At 44.1% G+C, this 27524-nt stretch overlaps 2 protein-coding genes across 2 annotated transcripts; both read right to left on the bottom strand.

Annotated features, from left to right (window-relative positions):
* Positions 1–3556: 3556 nt before the first annotated feature.
* On the bottom strand, positions 3557–7632 carry LOC127000519 (uncharacterized). The gene is made up of 2 exons (XM_050864254.1): positions 5053–7632; positions 3557–4768 (listed from the first exon to the last, which is right to left on the bottom strand). The coding sequence occupies exons 1-2, from the start codon at positions 6664–6666 to the stop codon at positions 3827–3829; spliced, it is 2556 nt and encodes an 851-aa protein (XP_050720211.1). The 5' UTR covers positions 6667–7632; the 3' UTR covers positions 3557–3826.
* Positions 7633–17281: 9649 nt separating this feature from the next.
* On the bottom strand, positions 17282–25671 carry LOC127000520 (uncharacterized). Its single transcript, XM_050864255.1, has 3 exons — positions 25606–25671; positions 23473–24120; positions 17282–20148 (listed from the first exon to the last, which is right to left on the bottom strand). Exons 1-3 carry the CDS (start codon positions 25615–25617, stop codon positions 19744–19746), a joined length of 1065 nt encoding a protein of 354 aa, XP_050720212.1. The 5' UTR covers positions 25618–25671; the 3' UTR covers positions 17282–19743.
* Positions 25672–27524: the final 1853 nt, after the last annotated feature.

The following is a 27524-nucleotide window of genomic DNA, read 5'->3' as shown; positions in this document are numbered from 1 at the left end:
AGAATAAGGAAAGAAAGAAGGAAAGAATATCAATACAACAATAGCGAATCATATATAAAAACGAAGATGAAAGGGGAAAGAATAACCAGAAAGATGAGGATGATGAAAGGAAGAGAATAGGGGACAGTAAAGAGACAAGAAGAAGAGAAATACATTGAGTCCATAAAAAAAACCCAGTAGACAATGGGATAATAAATGTTAAGGTTAATCATGTAAGCTTGTGTCGTATGAGTATTGTGTTTTTGGGCGAATGTAGCGTTTCTGGTTATCTTGTGCTCTTTTCGTAATTAGTGTAGATTAGAGAATAGAGGGACCGTATGTTGCAGGAAGAGTAAAGTCCATATTCTTAAAGGTATCGGGGTTCCCTTACGGCTCTTTCCCAAGGCTACAGTGAAGATTAAAAGGATTTCCATGGGCGAATTTAGCGTCTCTGGTTATCTTATGCTCTTTTCGTAATTAGTGTAGATTAGAGGTAAGAGTGATATACATAGCAGAAAGAGAAAGGTCCATATTCTTAATCGTATCGGGCTCCTTTTATTACTATTCCTAAGGCCACAGAAAAGATCAACCGGGTTTCCATGGGCGAATGTAGCGTCTCTGGCTATCTTGTGCTCTTTTCGTAATATTTTTTTCTTACTGCAGAGGAGACAGTTCAAGGGCGTAACTAAAAAAAAACCAATAATGAAAAAAACCCCGCTATAACGAAAAAAAGATGAGAGTTAAGAGTGATATACATAACGGAAAGAGTAAAGTCCATATTCTTAAACGTATCGGGCTCCTTTTATGACTATTCCTAAGGCCGTAGAGGGTTTTTATGGGCGAATGTAGCGCCTCTGGCTATCTTGTGCTCTTTTCGTAGTTAGTGTGGATTAGAGGTTAGAGTGATATACATAGCGGAAAGAGAAAGGTCCATATTCTTAAACATATCAGGCTCCATTTACAGCTGTTTCCCAAGGCCCCAGAGAAGATTAGCCGGGCTTGCATAGGCTTTTTATCCCGTTCAAAATGCAGAAGTCGTGTAAAACTATCACTGGGATCACAAAGCACTCCTTGAAAATCCCATCAACTTTTACGAGAGGCTTATCAAATAGAACTGAGGGTCCCATACGTTTAGGAATACTGTCTGAAAAAATATTTGGAATGGGGTTAGGGTAGAGGTAAAGGTGTGAGAGAACAGGAAGAGAAAAGTTATAGAGTTAAATCGATCTCTTTTTGTATTTGTGTATCTCCGTTGCGCCATAATTTCTATGTTCTATATTACGGCTTTCTTTGCTGTTCGATCAGGGGAAAAGAACCTGGAAATTCGGCCATTGCTATCCTCATATCCTCTTGAATCTTATCCCCTGTTCATCAACTATTTATGCAACTTTTGATCATATTTACTTTGAAAGGGAAAATAGCCGTCAGAAATGATAAAAGTAATAACAACGATAAGATTAACAATATTAACGTACCCAGATCTCTAATATCATCGACTCTTCAGTAGAAAAAAAATAATTCAGTCATCAAAGTTACATATAATTAGCGTCAGTCCACAAGACGAATAGAGCAAATATAGCAATAATAATAATAATAATGATGATGATAATAATGGTAATAATAATAATAATGATAATAATAATAATAATAATAATAATAATAAACAAAAATTTCGCTAATGCATTCCTCAAACAAGTTCATTAAAAGAAAAGAAAAAAAAATAAGTACCAGTAAACAGAGAGAGAGAGAGAGAGAGAGAGAGAGAGAGAGAGAGAGAGAGAGAGAGAGAGAGAGAGAGAGAGAGAGAGACACACACACACACACACACACACACACACACACACACACACACACACACACACACACACACGTTTTAGGCCACCGTGTGTGAAACTTCTTTATGATTCTCACAGTAACGCAATAAACGGCAAATATATAACGTGTGTATTTAGTTATTGGATTAGGGGGCCATAAAAAAAGAGAGAGAGAGAGAGAGAGAGAGAGAGAGAGAGAGAGAGAGAGAGAGAGAGAGAGAGAGAGAGAGAGAGAGAGAGAGAGAGAGAGAGAGAGAGAGAGAGAGAGAGAGAGAGAGAGAGAGAGAGAGAGAGAGAGAGAGAGATGGTGGTGATGGTGATTGTTATTGTTATTCACACGATATTACATCACCTCAGACTCTACGAATAACTACAGACACACACACACACACACACACACACACACACACACACACACACACACACACACACACACACACAGAGTAGAATATAATTAAACTTGCCGCCTAAATATGATCTTGTTTCTTTTTCTGCTTCTGTTAATTGATTTCTTTCTTTCTTCTATTGTTTTCTTTTTTGTTTTTAATTTGTACTTTCATTTTTATTTTTTTTATCTCTTTATTTTTTTGTTATTTTTTGTTTGGTTAGGTTGGTGAGGTTGTTAGTTTTTTCTTCTTCTTTTTCTCTTTCTTTTTCTTATTATTTCAATATTTATACTTATTTTATCTTTTAGCGGCGGCGATTGTAGTGGTAGTGGTGGTGGTGATGGTGGTGGTAGTGATGGAGATGGTGTTGATGATGATGGTAGTGGTTGTGGTGGTGGTGGTGGTGGTGGTGCATCTCCATTAAGAGAAAACGAGTTAAATTTCACTTTTAAGACGTGACTCGCAGACTGTTCTCTCTCTTAAATTAAAAAAAAAGTGATTCTCTTTTTTTTTGTAATTTTTTTTCTTTTTACGGTTTGTTTATTTGTCTTTGTCTGCACGCTTGTGTGTTTGCTCAGCTTATGTGTTTTTTCTTTTTTCTCGTGTATATTTTTTCTTTTTTTTTGTGTGTTTTTGTCTGAGTTTGTTTGATATCTGTCTTATCTTTCTTCCTATATATATTTGCGTCTTTGTCTTTTTGTCCATTTATCTTTCTATCGATTCATCTCCTCTGTTAATCTCTCTCTCTCTCTCTCTCTCTCTCTCTCTCTCTCTCTCTCTCTCTCTCTCTCTCTCGTGGGAACGCACAAATTCACTTCTAACTTTCGCTTTGTGTGGAAAATTGCTTAGAAAGTTTCACACACACACACACACACACACACACACTATGATCAGAGAGAGAGAGAGAGAGAGAGAGAGAGAGAGAGAGAGAGAGAGAGAGAGAGAGAGAGAGAATGGTGAACTGGAAGCGTGGTTTAAGGCAGACCAAAGAAATATAAGAATCTGTCCCCCCCCCCCCACACACACACACACACTCTACGGATGTTACACTCCCTCATTACATATCACCACCACCACCACCACCACCACCACTACTACTACTACTACTACTACTACTACTACTACTACTACTACTACTACTACTACTACTACTACTATTACTATTACTATTACAAATACTACTACCACTACTACCAGTCCTACTTATACTACGATATTTAGTACCGTCACCTTTTCCTACCTTTTTTCTGCCTTACTGCTTTGGTTTGTGTGTCTGTCTGTCTGTCTTCTGGAGGGACTGAGGGCGGTTGCATCTCCCCCGTTCCTTACATGCACTACTTGGCTGGTGACTCACACACCGGTAACAGACAACTTTTATTATCAACATTATCATCATCACAGTTAACAGGGATGAGAGAGGAGGAGGAGGAGGAGGAGGAGAAATGGGAGGAGGTGGGCAAAGATTAGCTCAAGAAATTACAGACAACTCTTATCAAGATTTCAACATCACCGTTAACAAGTATCGGGAAGAAGGAGGAGGAGGAGGAGGATCAGGAGGAGGAAGGTCAGTATAAAAAAATAACAACATAACCTAATATCCTATACATATGCTGCAGCGAGGGGAGGTGAGGGTGGGGTGGGGTTGTGCTACGCCTGTGGTAACGCTGCAGGCTGTGTCGGCGCCGTAGGCTGATGTGGCAGACTGACGCTGTACCTTAACGAAGACTGAGGAGGCTGAGTGGACTTATCAGGCTGTTGGGATGTCGACTTTGACCTGTAGGCTGGGGAAGGCTGTGCAGACTGGGCTTTTGACTCAGACGTGTAGGCTGAGGAAGGAATTTTAGGCTGGGAAGGTTTTTGTTGCGATTCATGAACCGGATCTGACCTGTAGGCTCGGACAGGCTGTGTAGGCTGTGTATTTTCATGCTGCTGCTCTGCTCTGTAGGCTGGAGCAGACTGGTGGGGAGACGTAGGCTGAGGATCACTGGAGTTATCATCTGTAGGCTCTGACCTATAGACTCGGGGTGGGCCTGGGTGAGGGAAGGCTGGGGGAGGGCCGGGGTGGTAGTGTCCTGTTGGCCCTGGGTGTGGGTAGGCTGGCCCGGGGTGTTGGTAGCCTGGGGGAGGAGGGCGTGGGCGTGGATAGGCTCGGGGAGGCCCTGGGTGTGGCCCTGGGTGGGGTCCTGGGTGTGGCTGTGGGTAGTCTGGCCCTGGGTAGGGTTCTACGTGTGGGTGACCTGGGGCGGGCCGTGGGTGTGGCTGTGGGTTGGATGATCCGGGAAATGGTCTTGGGTGTGGGTGTCCTGGGGCGGGCCGTGGGTGTGGGTGTGGGTAGGCTGGCCCTGGGTGTGGGTGTGGGTGTGGATGTGGCCGTGGATGTGGGTGGACGGCCTCTCCTTCATATGTCACATCCGCCACGAAACCCGAGTCACCGCTGACGTAGTAGGTGACCCTCTGGATGCGGCCGTCGGGGAGTGCCACTATGTAGGAACCGCGCGTCTCCGGCCCTTCGCGGTGCTCCTCGTGGCTGAAGGGCGCGCTGCCGGGGCCGCCATGCACTGCGTAGCCGAAGTCGTACTTGGCGGGGCGCTGCGGACGAAGGGGAAGTAAGGAGGAGGAGGAGGAGGAGGAGGGGATGGAGAGTGAAGACGAAGACAGTGCATAAGATAAGAGATAGATAGGTAGATAGATAAATAGACAGACAGATAGATAGATAAATAGATAGATAGATAGTGTGTGTGTGTGTGTGTGTGTGTGTGTGTGTGAGAGAGAGAGAGAGAGAGAGAGTGTGTGTGTGTGTGTGTGTGTGTGTGTGTGTGTGTGTGTGTGTGTGTGTGTGTGTGTGTGTGCACGTAACATCAGCACTGCCTCACCTTGCCGTAGTAGGGGCGGCTCGGGGGCAGGTGTATCGGGCCCGCCTTGTCCTGCGGGGCGAGGGGGGGCGGGGCGGCGGGGTAGACGGTCCTTACGGGTCTCTTGTCTGGGGCAGGATGGGACGGGGCTGGTCCAGGCTGGTTATAGTTCGGGATAGGCCGACCTTCCTCTTCCTTGATTTCTTCTCCTTTGTCCTCCTCTTCCTTTTCCTTTGATCGGGTCGGGGCGGAGAGGGGCAAGGTAAAATGGGACGTAGCATAGTTATAAGTGGGTAACCCTTTGGACTTACTCAGAATCTTCTCTTGGGGCGGGGCGGCGTGAGGCGGGGCGGCATGGGTCGGGGCGTCAACGGAGAAGGAGATGGCTCTGCTCTCGTCCCCTTCCTCCTGTGTGAGTCTGGGCAGTCTCTTGAACACGGGGTGACGCTGAGTAGCGAAGAACGAAAGTGGGGGAAACTTCTTTGTGGCGGAGTTGGGTTGGACGGACGGGCCATCACCAGACTGCCTTTTCCTTTCCTCTTGGGACGGGAACCTAACACCACTTGGCTGAGGATGAGAAATAAGGGCTGAGTTTGTCTTGGACGAGGAGGCGACGAGTGAAAGGGGACGACCAAGGGCTGGGTTGGGTTCGGGCGGATCATTAGATCGCCCCTTCTTTTCCTCCTGGGTCATTAGCGGAGCATCTTCGGGCCGAGGATGCGAGATGAGGCCTGAGAACGTTGAGGACGCTGAAGACGGGGATGTGAGGAGCGTGAGAGGGCCGAGGGAGACCAGAAAGTCCACGGTATCCTCAGAACCCTCATTCTGTCGGGGCTGATGACGGAAGGGGCGGTGCATGGAGGGCTGAGGGTGAACGGGGCTGGAGCGGAGTAAGTTGATGGGCTTGAGTCTCCCAAACCCTGAGAGAACCAAGTTGGAGGCTATTGAGTCTTTGTCCCGGGGTGAAGGGGACCTGTGTTGGGAGGAAGGAGTGTGGGGGTAGGGCTGGGGGTGAGCAGGGTGGGATGAGGCATATTGGACGTAGGAAGACGAGGGTGTGTGACGAGGAGCAGGCTGAGGAGGACGTAATTGGGGAGGAGTAAGCGGGAGGTGAGTAGGGTTGATATGAGCAGGCTGGGAAAAGGTAAGGTGCGAAGTAGCAGGCTGCGGATCATCAGACTGAATAGAAACAGGTTCAGACCGGGCATGACCAGGCTGGGAGGGTGCAGGCTGGTCCGGAGAAGGTCGATTATGTGTGAGCAGAGAAAGAGGAGTATGAAGAGGAGAAGAAGGACGAGTTTCAGGCTTTGGGTCAATGGGCTTCTGAACACCAGGCTTGGGTATGGAAACAGGCTTGGTTGGGGCGAGTTTGACTAAGGCTGACTTGAGTGAGAGTGACTTGGCTGAGGCAGATTTAGTTGAAGAAGGTTTTGTAGAGGCAGGCTTGAGAAAAACAGGCTTGGCTGGAGTAGGCTGGAAGAATTTAACCCCAAAGACTTCACTATCCAATGGGGAAGCCTGGAATGGGGCGTCATCCTGCTGGGAATTATTGGGACCTTGCGGGGATTGGGAAGAAGAGAATGAGGATGAGGAGGTTGAAGAAGGGGCTGGGGTTGGGGTGACGCGTTCAAACATAGGCCTGAGAACTGTAGGAGAGGTGGTAGTGGGGTTGGGAGAAGGGGAGAAAGAGGAGTCAGGCTGGGTTGTTGAGTCAGTGTTTGGGGCAATGACCTTAAGAATCTCCGAGGAAATCCACTCCAAATCTACCGAGTCAGACTCTTCGTAAGGTGATTCAGCCTGTGACGTTTCTTGTGGGAAGTCATACGCCGTTGACTCATCTTTCTGTGACTCAGTTTGTAGCTCATTCAGTGGGTAATGGGACTCATTCTGCGGGTCGCTTTGTGGGTCTTTCTGTAGCTCGATTTGTGACTCCTTCAGTGGGTTTAATCGTGACTCAGTCTGTGACTCATGGAACTCCTTATGTGGGTCAGTCTGTAGGTCTTCTTGTTGCTCAATCTGTGACTCTTTCAGGGGGTCTAGCCACGACTCAATCTGTGGCTCATGTGACTCATTCTGTGGGTGATTATGTGGGTATTTCTGTAACTCAAACTGTGACTCATCCAGTGGTTCTATCCGTGGCTCAGTATGTGGCTCCTGTGACTGGCTCTTTGGCTCAATCTGCTCACTTTCTGTCTCATTCTGTGACTCTGTGGCTTGGCGTTCCTCGGGCCTCACATCAACACTCGCAGTAACAACAACGAGAGTATGGGACGACTCGGGGTAAAGGGACGACTGCTGTGGGTCTGAATTATCCTGGTCTGTTTGATGGGACGTGGAGGGCGGATGGCCTAGCTGGTCTGAGTGGATGGTCTGAGCTTCCTGAGTGGACTGGGTTTGCTGGGTCTCAAGTGGATGGACTAACTGGCTTGAGTGAAAGTCTTGGGCTGGGTGGATGGGCTGTTCATGAGTGGACTGGTCTTCGTGGGTATTTTGAGGTGGGTGGACTGACTGTGGGAAGTAGATATCCTGGACTGGGTGGGACTGGTCAGGGTGTGTTTGGTGGGCGGGGCTGGCGAGGAGGACCCCAAACACACACACCAACGTAACCTGAAGAAAGGAAGCACAGTAGTAATGAGCAGCTGTTTGTGTTGGTTGAGGTTAGGTTAGGTTAGGTTAGTGGGTGGGGCTAAATTACGAACCCAAACTTACACACATAAATAATTAGGCAAATGAGTAAACCACTGACTTGACAGCATAAAATGAATATTATAAAAGAAAATGCATCTTACCGTTTAGTCGCGGAAAAGGTTGATATTGAAACCAACTCCGTAAATACACACACACACACACACACACACACACACACACACACACACACACGACCTGACGACCTGACGAAATGAGAAACAAAACTAATGAAAACCAAACAAATAATCAAATCAAGCAATAATGATAACAAGAAAACAACAAAAACTTCAAACTTCACCGTCCACTCGTAAAAACAAACACACAAAACAAACATTTAAAGAACTTTCACTGACTTGACACTTATATGACACACTAAGACCACAATTTTAAACTCTGGTCACGTTCCCAGTGTATTAAGTCGCCCTAATGAGCCAATTCCGGTAACGACTCAATTGATATCAGCTGACTATCTCCATTCATTGCTTTTCTTTCTTTCCTTCCGTTCTTACACAGAGCAACATGTCCTCTCCCCTCCACGTTTGGGCCAATACTGGAGGGCAGAAAGTGTAGGTGGGTCCATATATACCCCGGCATGCCCCCCCCTCGGCGTGACAGGCTGGGAAAGCACATGATTGGTGGGAAGGAACTAGAATTTCGACCGTCGCTTTCCCTCACACCCGCCAATGAGGGAGCCGATACGTGCCTCTCCTCTCTTTCTTTTAAATGTTATTGAACTGCGAGTGGACGAGTGATTTCACGGTGGTGGTGGTGATGGAGGTGACGGTGTGACTATGGTGTGGGGTATGGTAGTGGTGGTGGTGGTAGTGGCTGTATGGTGTTGGTGGGTATTAATTGTGGTGGTGGTGATGATGGTGGTGAAGGAGGTGGTGTTGATTGAGGTCGGACAGCTAATGGAAGTGACAGTGGTGGTGGTGGTGGAGGTGGTATTGGTGGTGGTGAGGGAAAATGAGGGTTGATTTGGTGTGGAAATGGTGGTGCATGGGGAGATGATGGTGGTGGTGGTGATGATGGTCCTGGGAGTAGGTAATGGTAGTGATGTTAATGTGGAGGCGGTGATGGTGATATTGGTGATGGTGGTGGGCACTCAAATGTTAATGGTGTTGGAATGCGGTGGTTAAAAGTGGTGATGATATTTGAAAAAGCTAGAGTCGGTAATGGTGTTGAGAGTGGTAGTATTGGTGGTGATGGTGGTGGTGGTGGTGGTGGTTATGGTGGTGTTAATTCATATATGGTATTGTTATAGGTGGATGTGGTAGTTTTGAAGAATATCGATTAGCTAGTGGTGGTAGTGATGGTGGTGGTGGTGGTGGTGATGGTGGTGGTGGTGCCTGTGGTCAAGGTGGTGATTGGTGGAGGTGGAAATTTCAGGTAAAAGTTTTATATGAAGAAAGTTCACGTACGATAAAAAAGATCAATTAGAGAGAGAGAGAGAGAGAGAGAGAGAGACTGACTAAATTATTGACTTTATGCAATTCAGCGGAGCGGAGATTCTAAAGAGTAATGGTGTGTGTGTGTGTGTGTGTGTGTGTGTGTGTGTGTTGATGATGGTGGTGAAGGTATCAGGTATAGTGATCGGTCTAAATGTTGAGTAGGAAAAACAAAAAGAAAATAAATGAAAGGGGTGACGATAAAACAAAACAAAGAAAACATGAAGAAGGAATAAGAAAGAATGCAGGAAAAGGATGGTTAGGAAGGAGAAGAGGAAGGAGGAGGTGAAGGTTGTGGAGATTAATTAGCAGTGTGAATGGTGGTGGCTGCAAATCTGTTAGTATTTCTTTACTTAGCAACACACACGACCTTGGTCTTATATGAATCGTGGTAGCAGCATCGTGGGTTTGACAAGGGTTAGGGTGGATAAGAGACGTGAATTACCATAGCCTATAAAGAAGCGTTGTACAGAAAGAAATAGTGAGGAGTGAACAACTACAGCGACCACGAATGTATATGATAATAGTAGTAATAATGATATTTAAAACAGCAACAACGCAACTACTAATAATAAAAATCGTAATCGTATGTAGTGTGAAGGTCTGAACTATTACTGCGACCATGAATGATATGAGAACAACAACGTAACCAATAATATGAATCCTAAGTTGAAAATGATGTTAAATTCGGGTACCCGACTGGTAATAAAGAAGAAAGATTAACAGGGAAGATCCAAGGCAATATTTTCTTTGTTTTTGTCACGAGTTTTCAATCGGAACTTCGCGTGACCGGCAAAATATTCTCACATGATTTTTCTACGTGTACAACTATATTATTTTCCGATGAAGCTAGGGAAAAAACGAAAAAAAGAAGAAAACAATGAAAACTAACGCGACTTTGAAGGAAATAAAAGAACCAAACGAAGAAACAATATGAGAAAAACATAAAACAAAACAAAAGAAATGAAAAGAAGCGAATAAAGAGAAAAAAATAAAAGAAAGAATATGAAAGAAACTGAAAAAAATAAAGAAAGTAAAAGTTAGAAAGAAACAAAATAAAAGAAACTAATTAAGGAGCAACATGAGAGGAACGAATAAAAGATAAACTATGAAAGAAAAAAGAATAAAAGAACTATATGAAAGACATTAATAAAAAAAAGAAAAAAAAGAGAAAGAAACAGTATAAAAGAAACTAATGGCGGACAAAAAGTTTCGTCTCATCGTCACGTAATAACTAAATTTAAGGAAAAAAAAAAAAAAACGGAAAAGAAAACGGCGATTAACGAAACAACAGGTGGACAAACAGGGAAGTGATGTGTGTGTGTGTGTGTGTGTGTGTGTGTGTGTGTGTGTGTGTGTATGTGTACCGAAGTTTTATGTGATGTGTACTTTTCACTTTCTTTTAGCTTTATTTATCTGCTTATTCATTTATTCATTCAAGTTTTCCTTTATATTTTTCTTTCTCTATCTTCCTTCCTTCCTTCCTTCATTCATTCATTCATCCATTTATTTATTTATTTATTTATTTGTTTCTTTATTTATTCATTCATTCATTAATTTTTCCTTCTTTATTTCTTTCTATCTTTCTTTCTTCCTTTCTTTCTTTAGGTTACAAAAAGGAAAACACATCCTCACTATTACCACCATCTACATCACAATCGCCGCAAGCACCTCCACCACCACCACCACCACAACAACAACAACAACAACAACCACCACCACCACCACCACCACCGTCAATTACACGGTATCTTTACTTTCATCATTTCCTTGGTGGATGATGAACTTGCTTGATTGACACCTTGTTTGATTAGTTTCCAGGCATTTTACTCACACACACACACACACACACCACACCACACCACACCACACCACACCATACCACACACACACACACACACACACCATACTACACACACACATACACACATACTTTCACACTCACACGCTCATGGCACGCCGATGGGGATCTTTTTTTTTGGTGTGTGTGTGTGTGTGTGTGTGTGTGTGTGTGTGTGTGTGTGTGTGTACTTGTGTATCAACAGATAGCTTTTAACAATAACAAGAATGGCAATAATAATAATAATAATAATAATAATAATAATAATAATAATAATAATAATAATAATAAGAAGAAGAAGAAGAATGATAATGATAATAATGATAATAGTAATAATATCTATCATAACTGACCTATTGATTATTAACATGAACTTATTTACTTCTAATCTTTTAGCTCACCATCTCTGTAATGAACCGACCTTGTAAATTCTTTGGTAACATTTCATCTTTATCCTTATATTTCTCCCGTTGAAGTTTTGGTCGCTATCTGTATCCCAAAATTATCTCCCTCGCTCGGTCCTGTGTTTTCCCTTCCCACAAACCCTCTTCCTTGAGCTTTTCTTCAGTGCAGCTTTTATCTCGCCTACTCCTATCTCTAACTTCCCTTTTGAGACAACCTTCTTTCCCATACTCTCCTGTTCTCTTCATCCTCCAAACACGTCCGTCATGTTTTAGTTTCTATCTCTGAGCTTCTGTTGATAGTTTTCTCACCTACATTTATTTCTAACTTCCCTTTTGAGACAATCTTCTTTCCCATACTCTCCTGTTCTCTTCCTCCTCCAAACACGCCCGCAATGCTTTAGTTTCTATCTCTGAACTTCTATTGATATTTTTCTCACATATTTTTATTTCCTCAACCTCCTCCAATACTCTTAACAACCCAACTTCCATAAATGAACTTCTTTTGGTATTTCTCTTACCTATTTCAATCTTAAACTCCCTTCCTAGTACTTTCTCCACACAACGCTCCTCTTCCTCCTTCTCCTACTCCAAACTCGTCCGTAATACTGTAGCTTACATTTATGAGCTTCCAGTGTTATTTCTCTCGCCTAATTTTAATGTTAACTTCCATTTTTAGTACCTATTCAACATACTCCTCGCTCCTCCTCCTCCTCCTCCTCGTCCTAACGCAGTACCCTCCACCTCTGTACTCTCCTTTTCTCTCCCACTTTTACCTATCCTCCAGTGTCCATAATTGCTATCCTGTTTGTCTTATTCGCTATCTAATCCAACTTATTTCCGATCCTTTCTGACTTAATTTCTTTCCTACCCGATTTATTTGCCCTTCTATGCTATTTATTTCCTCTCCCACCCAACTTCTTGACTTAAAGCCTTTCCATTTTAGTATTTTCATTTCCACTACGCTTAATGGAAAGGGCAGCTGCGTGGAGTGGAGTCAGCTGGTGAGTGAAGCGACGCGTCTCCTGGTGTATGCGCCCCTTTAGTTGATAAGTAGGTTACGTTCAATATTTTTTCCTAAGCTTTCTTAATTGGCGAGATTCCTTAACGAACCACACGTCATAATCACACACATTCTCCTTCTTTTAATCTTAGTATTGTGTGTTGGATAGAGAGCTCGGCCGTGGCGGTGAGAGTATCAGGAACAATCACAATAAACTCAGCAATAACAATATAAGCGATAGGAGAAATAATAAGAGTGGTAGTGCATTTACTGTCATTTATTCGTCTTCCTTTGCTGCTGCTACTTCTCTTCCGTTGATCTCTTAATTAACGTGGATTTAATGTAATGAGTGATGTGTACATTTGTTAACTTTATATTTTTCTTTCCTTGATCTTTCTTTATATATTTATTGTCTTATTTGGGGCTCTGACTACGTGGAGCGCAGTTAGATAGATAGATAGATAGATAGATGGATAGATAGAGACATAGTTAGTGTTAGATATTGGAGAAGAAAGAGGAAGAGGAGAGGAGGAGGAGAAGAAGTGAGTCGAGGGAAGAGAACGAGAGAAAAGGAGGAAAGAAGAGGATGAGGGAGACGAGAGGAGAGATGGGAAAAGAGAGGAGAGGAAGAGAGAAAGGGAGGGAGGAAGAGGAAGAGGTGAGGCGAAAGGAGAGGAGAAAGGAGAGGAGATGCAGAAAGAGAGAGATAGAGAGAGGCTCACTACTGTATGTTGCATTGACGGCTCAGGAAATGCAAGTGACTCAGACAGATGTTTCAAACGATGATTTTTTGTCAGCTACGAGTGGTTATGATTTTATGGCGGCTCAGTGTAGCAGGCCTTCCGGCGATACACTTTTTCCTCCTACATTCAGTTGATTCATTTTTTTCTTCTTCTCACTCTCTGCCACATAGTTACTCTCTCTTATCTTTTTACGTAGTGCCTAAAGCGTCGGTAGGCTTTCATGATGATGCTAATTGCTCGGCCCCAGTCCGTTATTGTCGTGGGAAAGTTTTTTTTTGTAGTGGCGCCATTCTTACCTGGCTCATGCTGCCCACTGAAGCTCCACTTGATCCTCTTGAGAGTTTCGCTAGAGTCCGGGTTGATAGGCGGTCATCAGGACAGCATGTGGGTAGTCTTAGGCCACTCGGCGGTGACGGAAAATGATCAGCTTGTAGAGGGGAGCTGGATTTGAAACCGGGTCCTCAGAACACCGCTCCGGCCCGCTAACCACACAGCCACCGCCTACCCACTGGAGTAAGAGCCAAACGTATACCTTATTTGAACGTATGAGTTGTAAAATGAAGTGGAGAAGAAACTATTTGAATGCGCAGTGAGAAACGCAGCGGAGGAAGAATGTGTGTGAGAGAGAGAGAGAGAGAGAGAGAGAGAGAGAGAGAGAGAGAGAGAGTTAAAAGTTGAGAAAAAAATGAATGATGTGGCTGGAGGGAAAAAAAAAAAGGAAGAAAGCGAGGGAAAGTGAAGTGAAAAAAACGAGAATGAAGGAAAAACAGGATAAGTGACACCCAGTTAGACTTTTCCTCTTTATCTTTTTTTCCTTTTCTTCGCCTCGGCCAGTAAGTCTTAAAGCAAATATCTATGTCTTTTTTTATAGTCATTGCTGCGCTTCGTAAAAAAAGTGTATCAGAGAAAACTTTTAACGGGTGACTTGTGTTAGTTTTTCGTGACTGCAGAAAACGGAAAATTATAACTAAAATCTATATATTCTTTTTTTTATCTTATCTTATATATTATTTATTTATTATTTTTATTTTTTCATTATTTAGTATTTCATCTCATTTAATATCTTGTTTATTTTCTCTGTGATCTTATTTATCGTATGTAGACTTAGTTATTTATTTCTATTACTTTTCATAATTTGTAGTTTTTCTTATTTATCATCGTATTTATCATCTTTATCTTCTTTATTATCCAGCATGAACGATAGCGTGGCGAGTTTTGCCTTAATGATCTTTCCTGTGCCATGATGTTATTGTTTATTGATGTTATTTAGTGAAAGATTTGCGTGTGCGTCTCTGTTTCTCTGCCCTCCTGTGTTTCTATTCATTTCCGTGTCTGTCTTGTCTATCTCTTTGTCTGTCTTACTGTCCGTCGGTCTGTTTGTCTTTCTGTCCGTCTGTCTGTGTGTTTATTTGCTTGATTCATTTGTTTGTAACGTCCATCTGTCCTAAGTTTTGTCTTTCTCTTTTCTCTCTTTTGCTTCTCTTCTTTCTTTATTATCTCGCGTCCTCTGAATCCATCCACCTACATACCACCCTCAACTACTTCTCTCCTCTTCTAGTCCAGATTCCTTCCGCCATCTCCTCCTTGGTGCAGCGGTTAGCGTGCCTAGCTTCGAATCCGCTGGTCTGGGTTTGAATCTCGGCCCGGGCAATCGACGTGCAACTCATCCAACTATTCATAATCACTTTAGCGCTGGTTGATGAATGGGTACCTGTGAAAACCTAGAGAAGGTAAACTGTGGTAACCTAGATATGTCACACTTGGCCAATGCGACGGAGATGAGCACGGAGGCCACGCGCAGCTATAACGTAGGCGCCAAACTTTACCTTTGCCTTGCCACATCCCTTTCGCTTCTTCCCTTTTTCCCTTTCTCTATATCTTCCCCTTCCCACCCCCTACCTCCCTTCCTCTTTCTTCCTCATCCTTCCCTACCCATTCCCTCCCTATCTATCTTCTCTTCCTTCCCTCCCCATCCTCTACCTCGCTTCCCCTCCCACCTCCTTGCCTTTCCTTCCCTTCCCACCCCCCGCCACTCTTCCTCTTTCTTCCTCCCTTCCCTTACCATCCCCTACCTATCTTCTCATCCTTCCCACCCCATCCCCTACCTCTTCCCCTCCCACTTCCTTCTCTTTCCTTCCCTTCCCATCCCCTACCTCTCTTCCCTTTCCTCCCTTTCAAACTCCTACCTCCCCGTCATCCACTTACATTACCTCCTCCTCTTTTTCCTCATTGCCGGGGGATAATTGTCGCGGTGTAGTAAGGAACCCACAAGACATAACCGCAAGGGAGGGAAAGGGAGGGAAGGGGACTAGCGGTAGAGGATAGAAAGGGAAGGATGGGGAAGAGAGGTAGGGGTTGGAAAGGGAGGAAAGGGAAGGAAAGGGAGTAGAGGGAGGGGTTGGAAAGGGAGGAAAGAGTAGGAAGGGGAAGAGAGGTAGGGGTTGGAAAGGGAGGAAAGGGAAGGAAAGGGAGTAGAGGGAGGGGTTGGAAAGGGAGGAAAGGGAAGGAAAGGGAGTAGAGGGAGGGGTTGGAAAGGGAAGAAAGCGAAGGACAGGGAAGAGAGGTAGGGGATGGAAAGGGAAGGAAAAGGTAGGAAGGGGAACAGAGGTAGGGGATGAGGAGGGAAGGAAGAGGAAGAGAGGTAGGGGTTGGAAAGGGAAGGAAAGGGAAGGAAGGGAAGGAGAGGAAGGAGATGGAAAGGAAAGGGAAGGAAAGGGAAGAGAGGACAAGGAAGAAAGGGAGAAAGGGGAGATAGAGAGAAAGGGAAAAAGGGAAGGAGGGAAAAGGGTAAGGGATGGATGAGAGAGAGAGAGAGAGAGAGAGAGAGAGAGAGAGAGAGAGAGAGAGAGAGAGAGAGAGAGAGAGAGAGAGAGAGAGAGAGAGAGAGAGAGAGAGAGGTGGAGGAAGAAATGAACGATATAGTTTGGGAGAAGAAAAAAAAACGAGAGAAGACGAGGGAAAGTGGAGTGAAAAAATGGGAATGGAGGAAAAATAGACAGAGTAGAGGAAAGAGCTCTCGCTTTGGGGTAAAATTGGTTTGTTTGTGTTGCTTTTAGAGACCATAAAGGAAAAGAAGGAGGAGGAGGAGGAGGGCCGAAAGACGGATATGAACGAGGAGAGAAGAAAAGAGGAGGAGGAGGAGGAGGAGGAGGAGGAGGAGGAGGAAGGGGAGGAGGAGGAGGAGGAGGAGGGCTGAAAGACAGAGATGAACGAGGAGAGAGGAAAAGAGGAGAAAATGACGGTAGCATTTTAAAGGGAGGGTACGGAATGAGAGAGAGAGAGAGAGAGAGAGAGAGAGAGAGAGAGAGAGAGAGAGAGAGAGAGAGAGAGAGAGAGAGAGAGAGAGAGAGAGAGAGAGAGAGAGAGAATCAAGTACATAATTAAAACAGGTAATAGGGGTAGGCGGCGGCTGAGTGGTAGCGTCCTGGGCCCATATTCACCACGTGATGGACGACGCGAGTTCGAATCCCCACGCTACCACCTCGGATTTTTCAGACACCACAGAGTGACTTAAAAGTACCCACATGCTGTCCTGAAGACCAGCCATCAACCCGGACTCTAGAGGTAACCGTCCAAGTGAATCAAGAACGAGTTCCGGGGGGCAGCATGAGCCAAGAGAAGATGGCGCCACTATAAACACTTGCCTGCGCCATGGCGGGCTGGGGCCGAACACCATCCAGGCCCCTCAAGCAAGCCTACCGGCGCTATAGGCGTAGACTTAAAAAAAAATAAGGTTACATTAAATGGGTTCAAACACTCAGGTAGTCGCACACACACACACACACACACACACACACACACACACACACACACACACACACACACACACTGTTTCTCTTAAAAATCTTTGCTCTATTAAACTGCATTAAGGAAATATGTTGGTTTCTCTTTCTATTTATCTATCGCTGTATATTTTTTTTATTTACTTAGCTATTTCTTTTTTCTGTTTATCCATCTCTATCTATCTATTTATCTGCCTATCCATCTATCTATCTAAAGGTCTATCTTTCTATTTATTTTTCTATCATTATCTATCTCAAACTCACCATAATTTTCTTTCTTCAGATGAGAGGTAAAAAAGTAACACAAATATAAAATGAATAATAAGGAAACACACACAACACGTCCTCTTTACTTTCCTTTATTAAGAAAAAAGTAAACAAAGTAATCAAACACTACAAAAAGTAAAACAGACGAAAAACAACAAGAAAAAAACGGAACACTGACCAGAGTGCGAAATCAAACACACACACACACACACACACACACACACACACACACACACACACACACACAGAGAGAGAGAGAGAGAGAGAGAGAGAGAGAGAGAGAGAGAGAGAGAGAGAGAGAGAGAGAGAGAGAGAGAGAGAGAGAGAGAGAGAGAGAGAGAGAGAGAGAGAGAGAGAGAGAATAAACGTAACATAACAAATCTCTGTAGCCCTTAAAAAACACCACAAAGTTACGCCATAAAAGAATTAACGCAAGTAACGTCGGGAGAAAGTTAGAGAGAGAGAGAGAGAGAGAGAGAGAGAGAGAGAGAGAGAGAGAGAGAGAGAGAGAGAGAGAGAGAGAGAGAGAGAGAGAGAGAGAGAGAGAGAACACGGAAACATCATTGAACATCGCCAGAAAGAGAGAGGGTGGAGAGGGTTACTTCAGGGATGGGGATGAGTGGGGATGAGTTCGATAAGAGGGGAGGGGCCAAGTGTCGAGGGAATGGGTGAGATGCCTTTGGAGGAATACCGATCAATTATTTCCCATTTTCACTTTCTTTTGATGGAGTACTGCCTTAGATTATTGGTTATTCATTTAGTCGTTTTAACCTAACCTTTTCAGTACTGTCAATTATTGTTTCTTTGAGGTATGCGAGTATTTATGTATTTCCTCTTCTCTTTCTGATTCATGTCCTTTGTATGATAAAAGGTATATATTCTCATTGTTTTCGTCTTGTTTCCACTTTTTTTCCTTCTCTGATTCTACACTGGTAAAGTTAATACGTAAATCCTCTGAATCAATCTTGCATGAGTCGTGTCATTGGGTAATCAAGGTCTTACTACCTCCTCCTACCCGTCTCGTCTCTTAGTTAACTTATAGTGGAAAACTCTTTATTTTTTCCGTCTTATGTATACTTCTAGGTGTATTAAGAACCACGTCCCTCCTTGTCTCATAAATTGCAGTGTTTGTCATTAATCATAAGGGCGCCACACTTTTCCCTGTCATGCGTGTCAAGTGTTTGATTTAACCAGTATAACAGAGTAGTGGATGTCTTGCATTTTCGCTAGATGTTCACGTTACTTTATGCTGTCAACTCACCATGATAAGTTACGCCTCTCTTATCTATTTTCCGCTGATGTTTTTTTTTTACAACAAAGGAGACAGCTTAAGGGCACAAAAAAAGGAAACAATAATAAAAAAAGCCCGCTACTCGCTGCTCCTTTTTCACTATCTCTCCCTTCTATTCCAACACTAGGCCGCCATAATAATTACTTCCTCTTTTCCCTCTTTTTCCACACACACCATCAGCTAGTTTCACATACTGCTCCTCTTTCCCCGTCTCTCCCTTTCCTAAGCTCATCATTTGTTAAGTTCATGGATAAAAACTTTCCCCTTCTTTCCCGCTTTGGACATATGTGATTGGCTACTGTTTGGAAGAGCTGGCCTGTGATTGGTGGACGCTGGGTGAGGGTGGGCGGGGCTTACGTGTCAGATCAGAAGAAACAACATAATGGACGGAAAGACACACGCTGGTGGACGAGTAAATTGAGACACATTGAGAAACCAGTAGACATTTGACAGGAGAGTTGACAGGGGGCGGACAGGCTGTCGCTTTGAGGGCCGGGGGGGAGGTTAGGGTGACTAGAAGCAGAGGGACTGGCCGGCAAGGGGTGGGTGGGGGGCGCTGTGTTATGGGTGAGGGCTAGTGGGGGCTCCAAGGCAGGGGTGGAGGAAGGGGAATGTGACAGGGTGTTGTGTAGGGGTAAGGGACTGGGTGTGAGGGTGGTGGCTGTGTTGTATGTTGCTGATGACTTGTGTGTTACTTGATAGCCTGCCCACAGTTATACATATTTTCATTAGCCTTATAAATGGTGGTATCCTCAATAACAAGATATATAAGGGTGAGGGTTGGAATGCTTATGGAAGGGTATGGATGCTGAGTGACTATAACAAGGGTGTGTATAGAGATGAATGGTACAGCCAGGGTATGTATATAGGGTCTGTGTGGCAGGGGAATGAGTGCTTATGGTTTAACAGGGGCATGTTTAGGGGTTATGTGGCATGGGAATGGGGACTGAATGGTTTAACAAAGGTGGAGGTTTGCGTGGTATAACAGGGATGGGGGCAGGAGGTGAATGGGGAATGGAAGGGTATAGGGGTGTGTGTGGCATGGGTGTGGTTTGGGATGGGATGATGCGGGAGGGATGTGGGTAGGGGAAGGGTGGTTTGGCAGGGGGTTTGTGTAGGGGAGGGGCTCGGGGAAGGGATGCCTGCGGTAGGGGAAGGGGGATATGGCAGGGATGTGGTTGGGGGGCGGGAACGACACACACACACTCACACACAAACACACAAACTAACAAACACACACTCAACACATCTAGAAATACGCAAGGGACGGATGGTATGCAGTCGGGGGAGGAGGAGGAAGAGGAGGAGGATGAGAAGGACGAGGAGGAGGAAGAGAAGGATGCGGAGGAGGATGATAGGGGGCCACAGAAGGCAAAGGATGGGGGGGCGGCGCGTAAGGGTCCTCCGGCTGAAGATATCCTGCATGAGGCTCAGGGTAGTAGGCAGGATACTGGGCCTCCCCTTCGTAGGACACCTGAGCCACGAAGCCGGAGTCGCCGCTCACGTAGTAGGACACCTTCTGCACGCGGCCGTCGGGGAGGGGCACGTAGTAGACGCCCTCTGTCACGTGGCCGTCGCTGGTCTCCCGGTGCCCGAAGTTCGCGCCCGTGTACTCGTCCTTCACGTCGTAGCCAAAGCCGTACGGGATTGGCTCCTGGGGGTGTGAGGTTGGGTTAGCTTGGTTGGGTTATGCTGGGTTATGTTTGGTTTGGGTTTGGTTGGGTTGGGTTAGGTTGGGCTGCGTTAGGTTGGGTTTGGTTGGACTAAGGTTTGGTTAGGTTAGGTTAGGTTGCGTTGGGTTGGGTTGGGTTGGTTTGGTTTGGTTTGGTTTGGGTTTTGTTTTGTTTTGTTTGTTTTGTTTGTTTTGTTTTGTTTTGTTTTGTTTTGTTTGGTTGGTTTGGGTAGGGTAAGGTTGGTTAGGTTAAGTTAGGTTCTGTTAGGCTAGGTTAGGTTAGGTAGACTTAGACCTCTTTTTCGGTTAGTTTTGGTTACTTCTAGTTTGATTTATCTGGGTTTGGGTTAGGTTGCTTTGGTTTAGCTTGGTTTAGGTTAGGTTGGGTTAAGTCAGGCTGTTCTTAGATTGGTTTGGTAGATTTAAGCTTGGTTTCGCTTAGGTTAGTCTGAGAGAGAGAGAGAGAGAGAGAGAGAGAGAGAGAGAGAGAGAGAGAGAGAGAGAGAGAGAGAGAGAGAGAGAGAGAGAGAGAGAGAGAGAGAGAGAGAGAGAGAGAGAGAGAGAGATGCGTACCAGGTGGACACAAACACATACACAATTAACATTATGCAGAGTACAAATATCATCCCCTCCCCCTCCTTCTCCTCCTCCTCCTCCTCCTCCTCCTTCTCATTATCACCTTCATCAAAGTAAACGGTCACTCATTTACATTAATTTCTGTGTCTCAAATTTCATCTTCTAGTCGCTTTCTCAGATGCTTTCACTCACACCACGACAATTCATTCTTTTTCTTTTTCTTGTTCTTGTTGTTTTTGTTTATTTTTTTCTTGTTCTTCTTGGTCTTGGTCTTGTTTAAGTCTCTTCTTCTTCTTTTTTTCTTCTTCTTCCTCTGCTTTTTCTTCTTTTTCTTCTACTTCTTCTTCTTCTTTTTCTTTATCTTCTTCTTCTTCTTCTTCTTCCTCTTCTTCTTCTTCTTCTTCTTCTTACTATTATTATTGTTCCTATTTTTCTTGTTCTTTTTCCTATTCTTTTGTTTTTCTTGTTCTTGATCTTGTTCCTGTTTTTGTTTTAGTTCCTGCTTTCGTTGATCTTATTCTTATTTTCTTGTTTTTCCACTTTTTTGTTCTTTTCTTCTTATTCGTTTTCTTGATATTGTTTCTCTTCCTCTTGTTCTCGTTTTTTTATTCATTATCTTATTCTTGTTGTTATTGTTGTTGTTGTTGTTGTTGTTCGTCTTCTTCATCTTCTTCTTCTTCTTCTTCCTCCTCCTCTCTAACACACGTAGCCTCCAACACGCACTCTCTCAAATCATGAAGTAATCGTCGAAAGTTCACTCAGATTGCCTTCTCGATAACCCAACACGTCACTTCCGTATCAAAGCGCCTATTAAGTCTTACGCGGCTACCAAATGATTCGTTCATCGGGGAAAGTCACGCAATAGGAAGGGGGAAAGGGAAGGGCGAGGGAGGGAAAGGCGCTGGGTGGGGGTTCTGCTACTGCTGATGAGAGAGAGAGGGAGCGAGAGGGAGAGAGGGAAAGGCGTTGGGTGGGGTTTCTGCTATTACCGCTGAGAAAAAGAGAGAGAGAGAGAGAGAGAGAGAGAGAGAGAGAGAGAGAGAGAGAGAGAGAGAGAGAGAGAGAGAGAGAGAGAGAGAGAGAGAGAGAGAGAGAGAGAGAGAGAGAGAGGGACAGGGAGGGAAAGGCGTTGGATGGGTTTTCTGCTATTACTGATGAGAGGGAGAGGGAGAGGGAGAGAGAGAAAACAGATAGACAGATACGCAGAGAGAAAGTAAGAGACAGATAGAAAACACATATATTGAAATTAGGAGATAGAAAACAAGACAAAAGAAAAGAAAGAAGAAAACAAGAAAAATGGGGAGGAGTAAAGAAAAATATTAAAAGAAAAAGCAGAAAAGGGAAAAGTAGAAACAAGAAAGATAAAGATAAATCCAAATAAATAGAGTTGAACCGCCAATAGAAAAAGAAGGGAAGAAGAAGAAAAAAAGATGTTATAAAGGAAGATATTGGAGATTAAAGAAGACGAAAAAGAAGAGAAGAGAAAAAGAGGAGGAAAGAAGGAAAGAGAAGATAAGAAAGCAGCTAAAAGGAAAGGAAATTGAGGAAAATGAAGAGAAAGGAAGGGAAGAAATAAGAGAAAAGAAAGAAAAAATAAGATAAAAGAAGGGAAGAAATAAGAGAAAAGAAGGGAAGAAATAAGAGAAAAGAAGGGAAGAAACTGGACGCAGTGAATGAAAAAAAGAAAACAAGAAAAAAGAGAGGAAGACGATGAAAAAGATATGAAGAAGAAAGAAAGAAATAGAAAAAAAAGAAGAGAGGAAGCCAAGGATAACGACATGAAAAAGAAGAGAAAAAAGCGAAAAAAAGAAGAGAGGAAGAGAAACTTGAAGATGATGAGGGGTTAACACGGAAGCGATATCTTAGGCAACATCATAAGAGACAAGATGATGATGATGCTGGGGCCAAAATAGTGTTAATGGTGAGTTCGAGGGGATGGTGATGGTGAGGGGGGGATGAGGGGGAGGGGGTGATGGTGACTTGGCAGACGTGGGAAGACAGGGAAAGTGAGTGATGGTGAGGGAATGTTGAGGAAAGTGATGTTGTAAATGCTACCACTACTACTACTACTACTACTACTACTACTACTACTGTTACTATTACTGTTATGATGGTGGTGGTGGTGGTGGTGGTGATAGTTTAATGGTAATGGTAATAGCCGAGTTTTCTCTTGTTAGTGCTATTAAATTTCCTCGTCTTGTTGTTGTTGTTGTTGATGTTGTTCTGATCTTGTTCTTATTCTTTTTCTTCCAATGTATATTTTTGTTGTGATTCTTCTGGGTCTTCATTGTTTTCTATTATATTGTGAATTGTTTTTTTTACTATTTCTTCATATTCTTCTTTTTATTTTTATTCTTTTATTTTTATTTCTTCTTTATTTCTTCTTCTTCTTCTTCTTCTTCTTCTTCTTCTTCTTGTTGTTCTTCTTCTTATTACTACTACTACTACTACTACTACTACTACTACTACTACTACTACTACTACTACTACTACTACTACTACTACTACTACTACTACTACTACTATTACTACTACTACTACTACTACTACTACTACTACTACAATATACTACTACTTCTACCACCACAACTACTACAACCACTACCACCACAACAACAACAAACAAACAACCAAATAACTAAACTAACTAAACTATATAACCAAACCAAGTGCTCTAGGTAACACAACTAACTACCATACCAACCAAACTACCTTATTAATCAACCTTACCTCGTACTCGTAGTCGTAGTCGTAGTCGTGTTCAGGGGCCAGGTAAGCTTCCGGGTGGGGGGGAGGATGGTGCGGGAGTGGCCGAGGCGGAGGCGGGGGAGGAGGTGGAGGAGGAGGGGGATGTGGAGGAGGAGGTGCATGGGGAGGTGGAGGAGGTGCATGGGGAGGGGGAGGAGGTGCATGGGGAGGTGGAGGAGGAGGATACACAGTGCGGAATCGTCTGTATCTTGGCCTTCTCCGTCTTTTAAATGGAGGAGGAGGAGGAGGAGGAGGAGGAGGAGGAGGAGGAGGAGGAGGGTGAGAGCGGAGAAGATGACCTGCGTAGAGGGAAGGAGGTGGAGGAGGTGGGTAGGGAGAAAGAGGCGTTGCGTAATCTTCCCTCGGTTCCTCATATTGTACGTTCACCTCATGGTAGAGGGCGTTAGTGAGGCTGGGCTCTGATTCAATGCGTATGGCGGGGCGGGGGTGGCGGGGCGCTTTGGTGGGGGTGGAGGGGGTGGAAGGGGCGTAGGTGGAGGTGCGGGGCTTTCTGGTGGCTGGCGGAGGGGCGTGGTGGATCGGAGCGCTGAAGGAGGGGCCGGAGTGGATGATTATGTCGTCGGGGCGGCCCTGGCACGACGCCGCCGCCGCCGCCAGCACCACCGCGACCTGAGGGAGGTGGTGAAGAAGCCGAGGTGAGGCGAGGTTAGGTCAGGTAAAGTAGGGTTAGGTAAGGTGATGAAAGGTTGGTAGGTATATATTGAGGTCAGGTTAGGTAAAGGTTAGATAGGTGAGGTGAGGTTAGGTAAAGCACTGTTATATTAGGTGATGGGAGGTAGACAAGACTGAGTGAGGTGAGGTCAAATAAGGTCAAGGAAAGGAAAATAGGTATAGGAAGCTTAGGTAAAGGAAGGTCAGATAAAGTAGCTAAGGTATAGGATGGTTAGAAGAGGGTGGGTGAGATGAAGTGCAGGAAGGTAAAGTAAAGTAAGGTTAGAAAAGGATAGACAAGGTTGGAGGAGATTAGATAAAGTAAGATTAGATAAAGTAAGGTTAGGTAAGGGGAGGTCAGACGAGGTTGGGATGTTAACTAAGGTAAAGTTTGACAATTGACATGGGGTTGGGTAAAGTAAGGTTAAGTTAGATAATGTGAGGTTCGACAAGGTTCGGTGAGGTGCTGTTTAGGAAGGTCATGCACAGTAACGAAGATAAAGGATGGTTAGAAGAGGGTAGGTGAGATGAAGAGAAGTAAGTAAGGTAAAGCAAGGTTAGGTAAGGTTAGACAAGGCTGGAGGAGATTAAATAAAGTAAGATTAGATAAAGTACGGTTAGGTAAGGGGAGGTCAGACGAGGTTGGGAATGTTAGGTAAGGTAAGGTTAGACAATTGACATGGGGTTGGGTAAAGTAATGTTCAGTTAGGTGATGTGAGGTAGACAAGACTGGATGAGGTTATGTAAAGAAATGTTAGACAAGGTTGCAGGGGGGGTAGATTGGCTTAAATTACCTTTCATTCGGTTAGGATTGAGTGACACAAGGAACAAGATGAAAATATGAAGAAAGGAAAGTAGAAAAATGAATCTGAAATAATATAAGAGAAGAATAAGATGGAGGAAGAAGACAAGAATAGAATGTGCATAAGAAAGCTGTAAGTAAAATGGTAAATGAAAGAATATTAGAGGAAATGAAGATGAAGGAGGAAGACATTAACAAAGAAAGAAAGAATGAATAGAAGGAAGTAAACGAAATCTGGAACAATATAAGAGTAAAAAGGGATGAAAGAGGAAAACAAGGATTCTAAGTAAAAGTATAAAAACAAGAGAAAAGAAGACAAAATAAGGTGAAACAGCATGAGAGATAAAAGGTATGAAGGAGGAACACGACAACATAGAAAGTAAGAAAAAAGGAAAGATGATAAAATAGAAATAGAAAAAAAAAGAAAATAAACAAACAATAACCGAGAAAAAGGAGATGAAGGTGGAAGAGGATAACATTGAAAGGAAGAAAAGAAAGAAAAAGAGTGAGGATATTTCTATAAAAAAGTAAAAGAAAAAATCTGGAACAATATCAAGGAAAAAAAAAAGATTAGAGCGAAGCGAGATGAAGAAGGAAAAGAAAAACAAACACAAACAAAAAAGATAACCAACACTACTAACCAGAAGCCTCATCAGGGTGTAAGGAACCTGTGTGTGTATGAGTGTCCTTGAGGAGAGTCACCGAGGGAATGCCACTGGAAAGGCGCTGCACCCCACCTTATATAGCCAGACGCCACCAGCACCGCCGCCGCCGCGTGAAAGGAGGCAGCTGATTGGCGGAGAGCGAGAGCAGCAGCAGCAACAGGAGTAACGACAGACGCAAAGAGACATTATATCGTAGACGTGTTCTTCGTTGCTACACTTTGAGCCGTGATTGTCGGAAAAAGAAAGGAAGAAAATAGAACAAGTGCAGGCGTGAGATGGTGATGGTGGTGGTGATGGTGGTGGTGGTGGTGATGGTGGTGGCTGTCTTTGGTGGTAGTGGTGATTTGTACTGGTGTTGATGGTGTTGGTGGTAGTCTTTGGTGATGGTGGTGTGGTTGGTGATGGTGGTGGGAGTGAGGTTTATATGGTGTTTGGTGATGACAGCGGTGGTGGTAATGGTGGTGAGGATAATGGTTGGTAGTGGTAGTGGTGGTGGTGATGGCGTTAGTGGTGGTGATGGTGTTTGTGGTGGTAGTGATCGTGGTGGTGGTGGTGTTTGGTGGTGGTGGTGGTGGTGATTTGTACCGGCGGTGATGGTAACGATTGGTGGTGAAGGTGGTGATGTCTGTCTTCGTGATAAGTGTGTGAAAAATAAAGTTTAGAGTAAAAGCAGTGATTGATCAGTCCTATAGTTAGACCGTGTTGCCTTGCGTGACAGAACACAGAAATCAATTAACAATGGAAAGAAACGAAAGAACGAAAACAAGCTTGCGGTGGGCGATGAAGGAGGAAGATACGAATACAAAATGAAAATAAGTAATAGATACAAAAAGTACAAAAAAATCTGAAACAATATTAGAGAAAAGGCGAAAAAGGTGCTGGTGATGACCGCAGTAATGGTGGAGGCGATGTGGTTGGTGGTATGGTGGTAGTGGTGGTGATGGTGGTGGGAGTGGTGGGTGGTGCTGATGGTGGTCACGTTCGGTAAAGGCAGGAAGAGAGTGACTTAGAAAGTTCATAATAGTAAAGCGTTTTGCCTTGTGTGGTGTTACGAGAAAAAAAAAAATAACTGCACAGTTGCTGTCCATATACAGGGGCCTTGTCCGCCCTCGTATGGAGTATGCATCTCATGTGTGGGGGGGGCTCCACTCACACAGCTCTTCTGGACAGAGTGGAGGCTAAGGCTCTTCGTCTCATCAGCTCTCCTCCTCATACTGATAGTCTTCTACCTCTTAAATTCCGCCGCAATGTTGCCTCTCTTTCTATCTTCTATCGATATTTCCACGCTGACTGCTCTTCTGAACTTGCTAACTGCATGCCTCCCCCCCTCCCGCGGCCCCGCTGCACTCGACTTTCTACTCATGCTCATCCCTATACTGTCCAAACCCCTTATGCAAGAGTTAACCAGCATCTTCACTCTTTCATCCCTCACGCTGGTAAACTCTGGAACAATCTTCCTTCATCTGTATTTCCTCCTGCCTACGACTTGAACTCTTTCAAGAGGAGGGTATCAGGACACCTCTCCTCCCGAAGCTGACCTATCTTTCGGCCGCCTCTTTGGATTCTTTTTAGGAGCAGCGAGTAGCGGGCTTTTTTTGTTGATGTTTACTTTTTTTGTGCCCTTGGACTGTCTCCTTTGCTGTAAAAAAAAAAAAAAAAAAAAAAAAAAACTGATCCTCTTCAAATTCTCTTCAGTTCAATTAGGACAAAAGAAGCGAAGAGTGTACTGTACATTATTCTTGCATCGCGTCGCGCTAAGAAAAGGGGTTCAGATGCTCTTTAAATATGAAGTTGTAGAATATAAAAGGGCGAGAAGGTTATTATATTTTTTTGCTTTGTGTCAAAATAAAAAAGTGGCTCAAAATCTCTTCCTTTAGAATCCTCATGAACTAAAA

The sequence above is a fragment of the Eriocheir sinensis genome, chromosome 19 (genome assembly GCF_024679095.1).
Source record: "Eriocheir sinensis breed Jianghai 21 chromosome 19, ASM2467909v1, whole genome shotgun sequence".
Taxonomy (NCBI): Eukaryota; Metazoa; Arthropoda; class Malacostraca; order Decapoda; family Varunidae; genus Eriocheir; species Eriocheir sinensis.
The sequence above is the reverse complement of the archived record's forward strand: the minus strand, read 5'-3'. Positions and strand labels throughout refer to the sequence as shown.